General features: G+C 40.8%; 1 protein-coding gene across 5 annotated transcripts; it reads right to left on the bottom strand.

Annotated features, from left to right (window-relative positions):
• Nucleotides 1-214: 214 nt before the first annotated feature.
• LOC147605591 (bifunctional nuclease 2-like) lies at nucleotides 215-3021 on the bottom strand. Of its 5 annotated transcripts, none has more exons than XM_086793175.1 (10): nucleotides 2665-3021; nucleotides 2403-2573; nucleotides 2242-2294; nucleotides 2067-2168; nucleotides 1895-1960; nucleotides 1153-1224; nucleotides 935-1053; nucleotides 749-840; nucleotides 590-645; nucleotides 215-492 (listed from the first exon to the last, which is right to left on the bottom strand). In XM_086793175.1, the coding sequence occupies exons 1-10, from the start codon at nucleotides 2930-2932 to the stop codon at nucleotides 484-486; spliced, it is 1008 nt and encodes a 335-aa protein (XP_086649301.1). In that variant the 5' UTR covers nucleotides 2933-3021; the 3' UTR covers nucleotides 215-483. The 5 variants fall into 5 exon arrangements, with proteins under 5 accessions (XP_086649301.1, XP_086649302.1, XP_086649303.1 ...); XM_086793176.1 differs by having other exon boundaries at nucleotides 215-489; XM_086793177.1 differs by having other exon boundaries at nucleotides 2067-2150.
• Between the last annotated feature and the right edge of the window lie 3202 nt (nucleotides 3022-6223).

Raw genomic sequence — 6223 nt, 5'->3', positions numbered from 1 at the left:
CCTCACAAGACCCCTTCCCCCCAAAGTGGCAAGTAAAAGACATTCATCCCATAGTGTGAGACGTATGTGGGTTCTCATCTCATGCTCTAGAAACATCAGTGGCAATATTGATAGATCGCCACATGGTTCATAGCTGTGGATGCAAGTAAGATTGAGTACATTGATGCACTTTAGGAGTTAGTTCACCATATGACCTCACTTTGAAATGCCCATATTATCTTAGAAAGGATAAAATGACTTCTATCCTGTCATGAAATCAAATTAACACCACCCCTTCAAGAGTCAAATATATTTACAATATTCACATTCTCCATATAATGATTCGCCATCCATATTTACATTTGTACACAACTATCAATACTGATTTACATAATAGAACAATCAATAAGCATACGTCAATGTTGAAACCAAAGGGGCACCATCCTGACCCCAGTCCTGTGAGTGGAGCTTGTATCCAATAGAATGGAAAAATGCTTGTATCCATCATAGCTGCTGCAGAACAAGGACAAAACAACTTCAAATCAACAAAACCCAAAAAATCCCAAACCACCTTCCAGATATGGACAGTTAGCAAGGCATAAAACCATACCTGACGAATCCGTCGTCTCTCATTTCGTAAGCTGTTCAACTCATCCCGCCAACGAGCTTCATCACAAAACAATCATCACCAATGATTAGATGGTTCTTTGAAGACTTACTGCTGCTAGACTTGCAGCATGCAACCCATTTGATATTATAAAATGCCAACCTGCATCAGAGTACCGCTCTTCAACAACTGCAAGGAGCATGTTCTTCACAAGGATCAACTCTTCAGCAACAGGATCTCTTCCATTTTCCGGTCTGACATCACCATCTTTGTTAGAAAGAAATTTGGATGAACAAGATAATGAAGGATTTGACCTTTGACAGGAATGATACAACAACAGTAACCCACCGGTCTAAGTTAGAGGTGATGCCTCCATAACTGGCTATTTCTGCTGTTGTTTGAGGGGAAGCATGAACAGGTGTCACTGCATCATTGAATACTATATCTTTGTTTACATAGATGGGTACCTGAGACCAGCACAAATTGCATCTCAGATCATATCCACTATGTGTATGTCGTGTATCAGAGACTTGTGCTACAATGCCACATAAATGTCAATATCCTACCTTGCATCTGACAGCCAAGTTCACCGCATCAGAAGGCCGAGCGTCAACGCTTTGCATTTCCTTTTCACCTGGCTGTAAAAGGAATACAAATAGCAGGTCAGTTAAAAGAGAATCCACAAATGAGATGCCAATACATTGACACATGACCTGCATATACTACATAGTGAACCATGTGTTGCTTGGCTGGTAGGGTGAGGGCAATAAAAGACTTTAAAGGTTCAAACATGTGGATTAAAGGTATGGCCATTAAATCTAAGGCTAGAATATGAAAGTTGAAGACTGAAGGAGAGGCACAGGCAAGCTAAGATGTAGCACCATGATAAACACAAGGGGGCAGCCTACAAAGAAGGCAACTTCAAAGGACTCTGCAGCCCTTGACAGCAGAACCCCAACAGAACTCTCTCACATTCCACAGTCAATGCACACAGTAGGAAGCCAACACTTCTCCAATCTCGTCCAGTAAAGTGTGTAACCTTGAATTCTTTAGGGGACAACATTCCTCAGATTGGATCCAACTACAGAAACACAAAGAACCCTACCACCAATAGAAGCATTTTTTATAAAACCAACCAAGAGAACCCAACTTCATAATCAACCAGCAAATAAGCCACATGCAGGCTGCTGCACAGATAACGGCCAGCGGTACTTCTTTGTTCAGGTCATCAAAACAAACGCTCAACCCCAACCAAAAAATCATAAGACATCAAATGAAGAATGTGTGTTCAAATAAGTGGGGCCGTACCCTTCCAAAGTAAATGCGAGCAACATAAGTATCAACAACACGCTCAGTCACTCTCACCATTAGCACCTGATGAGCACAAATCCCATCAAGAAACAAGATTGGAGCAATATAATCAAAACCTTTCAACACTGTGTACAAAGCCACTGCAAGTAATGAAAACAAGAAGGCTCACCTGGAAATCTAGACTTCCCAAAAGGTCCCTCATGAGGTGGTACTGGTTAGGTCTCACCTGGTTCAATATGCCATCCACAATAATCTGGCTATCGTTAAACTCCTACATTACCAAGTTAAGGCCTCATTAAGAGTTCATTTAGTAACAAATTGAGGCAAACATGTGCAAGATTTACCACGTTCTCTTCTCCGTGGAGGGCACTCATCAGCATACCAATTGCCATATCACCTATTGAAGCACCAGAGTTAGAGAATGCCTTTATACAGGAATTGGGACGGCAATCATAGCCAACTTCAGTTGAAGGAAAACACAGCAGAGATATTCAAATACCCCTACCGACAACTATCGGCAACAGAAGCTCCTTTTCGTATACAATCTTCAAGAAAATTGTGGGGTTACGTGATCTGAACAGAAGTCCACCCTTGGGAGGTACGACATGGTCGACCTCCACCTCACCGCCATTAAGGAGGGTCATGAAAAGATGCCCCTGAGACGGCAATAAACTCACTGGAAACGGATACAAGTTCAGAAAAGCGAGAAGCGCCATTTAGAGAGAAGGTGGCTTTTCAAATGGGTCTCTCGAGAGCGATGATGATACCTGCTTCGACAACGTGAGCCTCAAGGTACTTGAAGTCCTCATCGTCCCATCCGCCTGCGGCACTGCTGCTGCTGCTGCTCCGGGGACCTTGGCTGCTGCTGGAGCAACGCACAGAGAGAAGGGGTGAACGCGCAGATCGATGCTTCCGAACAGAGAGTTTCAGGGTTTGCGAGCGAAGCGATGCTGGACGGGGTAAAGAAGAAGGGGAGGAACAGAAAAGGCGGCAGCACAGATCGGGGGAGGGCGCAACGGGTAGGAGAGCTTCCATGGCAGTGAAGCAAAGCACAGCAGGAAAGGAAACGGACGAAAACCCTAGCAGGCTCTGCACGAAGAGTTCGTACTCAGAAGAAGTTGTGAGTTTTGTCCCACTTTATAATCCAGGATGACTAGGCAGTGGATTATTATTATTATTTTATCTGTATTGCTAATAATTTATTTGTTATTGTGTTTTTTGTTTTTAATTGAGAGAGAAAATTAGGACCTTTACACACATTCAGAGAGAGGGTGCTGAAATCAGGGCCTTTACACACATTGAGCATGAAACACCACACCTCTCCGCATTTTCGCGGAGAGATGGACGGGGGCTACTCCCCTCCCCGTCCGGCGTAGACCGTGGAGATCTCCGCAAATAATTCACGCATTTTCAGGGAGATGGACGGGGGTGACTCCCCTCCTTGCCCCCAAAAAGTGGAAAATGGTGGACTTTTCAACAAAAACTCCGTGGCTATAAAGCCCCTTACAATGCCAAGGCCAACACCTCCACCTCCATTATGGAAGAGTGCGTAGATTCGAACCCAATGTGGGCTACTAATAGCCTAAGAGGCAATTTGTTATTAAGTTGACTTCACACCGCTTGCAATCGGTAGCCCTTTTCTCTACCCAAGTGTGGAAATGGCCAAGTTAGAGCTTGTTCACAAGGTTTCTAAATATTGTGCCTATATATTGCCACTGCAATCAACTTGAGAACTTCATGCCCAAAAGGAAAACTAAGTTGTGCTTGGTGGCAAATCATTCCCCACGTGGGAATATGCTCTTAATTTCACTTTTGAAGCATTAAATTTGATGCTAAAATCCTCCAAAAATTTTATAAATACATATTTTAAAAAATAATGTTTCAATGCTTTAAGACAAGGATTATAGTTATAACAAGGCTACAACAATCTATACAAAAAGCAATGCTTTAAGACAAGGATTATAGTTATAACAAGGCTACAACAATCTATACAAAAAGCAATAGCAATTAGGTCTCCAACAAGTTAACTTTCTTCCCACCCACCTGACTTTCAGATGTTGTTTCATAGTTTCTCAGATCCCATTGCCATCAAGAGAGATTTATTAAAGTGCAGTATAGCAATTGGGTCTTTCGCAAGTTTTCATCCTAGCCACCTAAATTTGAGCCATTGTTTTATGGTTTCTCAGATCCGACAAGCTTCACCAACACCAAGATCCACATGATGAGGCAATCTCAAACCAAGTGGATACTAAGAATCTGTCTGTGTGCGTGTGTGTATGCATGCGTGCGTGCATTCAAATGATTTCTCTCCCTCTCCCTCTTATAGTGATACATGCATGCATGTGTGCATATTTGTACATGCGTGCATGCATTAATGATTTCTCTCCCTCTCCTTGTCTCTCTCATCACACCTTTTTATGTATTTATGTTATCTATCTATCTATCTATGTGGATGTGTTTGTGTGTGATAGATATGTACATACATAAATACATAAAAATGTGTGTGTGTGTGTGTGTGTGTGTGTGTGTGTGTGTGTGTGTGTGTGTGTACTTGATAGTTTGAGATGTGTTTGTGTGTGATAGATATGTACATACATAAATACATAAAAATGTGTGCGTACATGTGTGTGTGTGTGTGTGTGTACTTGACTTTGAGATGTTGTTTGATAGTTTCTCAGATCCCTTCACTACCATTGAGAGATATTTATTAAAGTGCGGTAGCAATTGGGTCTTTCGTCGTCCTATTCGCCTAAATTTGAGCAATTGTTTTATGGTTTCTAAGATCCCACAAGCTTCATCGACACCAAGATCCACATGATGAGGCAATCTCAAATACTAAGAATCTCTCTCTCTCTCTCTCTCTCTCTCTCTCTCTCTCTCTCTCTCTCTCTCTCTCTCTCTCTCTCTCTCGTAGAAGATATATTATTACTTTTCAAATGGCCACATGGCTGCCATGTGATGTACTAGCTATCCCTCACTAATTACTCCGACAAACCATTCTAAATTTGTGGCCAAAAACTAGGTCATAGCTTCATCACAGGTTCCTTGTAGGCACTTGGTCCCTTTTTTCTTTTTTGAGTAAAGATCTTGTTGATCAATGGACGATGTCGCTCCTCTCCAAGCTCAACGCACTGAGAGCAGGGGGAGGCCGTGGTTCTCGCCCATAGGTGGATGAAGAATGTCCATCAGGGTTGAGGTGAGTGGGATTTGAACTCGAGACCCCTTACACAAGAGTTTAAATACTCAAACTTCTTTGTCTTTATTGTTCATCTTATATTCTACCTATTGTGTTTGTCAACTTAATAGCTCCTTACAAGGTCTTGACAAGGACCTTGTAAGGACAATGGAGCTCAAAAGAAAAACAAGAGGAATAGGATGGCATGTCTTTGATTTCTTCGGCAATGTTTTCTTTGGGGGGTGGGGGGATATATTCTAGAGATGAGAAAAGTAAAATGCACGTTGTTTGTCATATCACTAAGGCCTTTCCTTTGCAAAGGTAGGCCAAAGTTACTATAGTACAAGTATTATAAAAAATTCCATATAAAAAAGGTTAAGTTGTGTTTATATCATTCCATCTTCCCAAGAACATGTGCACCTCGTGGTCCTTAAATTGTGGGGTAAATTAAAGTTTCTTTTGCAACTAGAATATCCTTCAGGTTGGTCATCTCGTAAATGACAACTTGATTAAAGGAAAGCAAGACTTTGGGTTGTTCACAACCGTATAGTAGAATATCATGTTGTATATTTTGAATGCTTTTGCAATTAACCATCTTTTAAAGATAATCCTCAAGTTGACATGAGTATATTACATTTTCCCTAAAACATAGTAATTAAAATATAAATCCATGACTAGAAAAGATGATAATGTGTTATTATCTTCATGTGCATTTTTCTTCACAATAAAGTTTGCCTTTAAGTAGTCTTGTTTGGGACTCATTAACAAGCTTGCACTTTTAGCGAGAAGTATTTTCTTCACAATAAAGTTTGCCTTTAAGTAGTCTTGTTTGGGACTCATTAACAAGGTTGCGTTTTTAGTGAGAAGTATTTTAGTATTTGAATTAATGACTAAACCAACATTATCATGAGTTTTCTTCCCATATTCTAAATTAAAGGACTATTTAAAAGCTCGAGGTATTTCTATTTCAAATTTCCCATGGTGGCTTTCAAGGATCAAAAAATAGAAGAAGCATCCACACCTCAACATTTGTGATAAAGGAAACAATGCATTAAAAATGTGGCAATGATGCTCTTTCGAAAACCATCTAGGAGACATGATGATGAAATTTCTCTCATTGTCTAGTGATGCTTGTATTGGAATGTCTCGTT

This window comes from Cibotium barometz, chromosome 59 (genome assembly GCF_041138505.1).
Source record: "Cibotium barometz isolate CiBa-2024 chromosome 59, ASM4113850v1, whole genome shotgun sequence".
Lineage (NCBI taxonomy): Eukaryota > Viridiplantae > Streptophyta > Polypodiopsida > Cyatheales > Cibotiaceae > Cibotium > Cibotium barometz.
The sequence above is the reverse complement of the archived record's forward strand: the minus strand, read 5'-3'. Positions and strand labels throughout refer to the sequence as shown.

Excerpts from the sequence above, each read along its gene's own strand:
- LOC147605591 (XM_086793175.1), bottom strand. The coding sequence starts at position 2,932 with ATGGAAGCTCTCCTACCCGTTGCGCCCTCCCCCGATCTGTGCTGCCGC. Across the intron at positions 2,574-2,664 it reads GGCTCACGTTGTCGAAGCAG|TGAGTTTATTGCCGTCTCAG; the intron begins GTATCATCATCG and ends ATCCGTTTCCAG. Across the intron at positions 841-934 it reads ATCACCTCTAACTTAGACCG|ACCGGAAAATGGAAGAGATC; the intron begins GTGGGTTACTGT and ends TGGTGATGTCAG.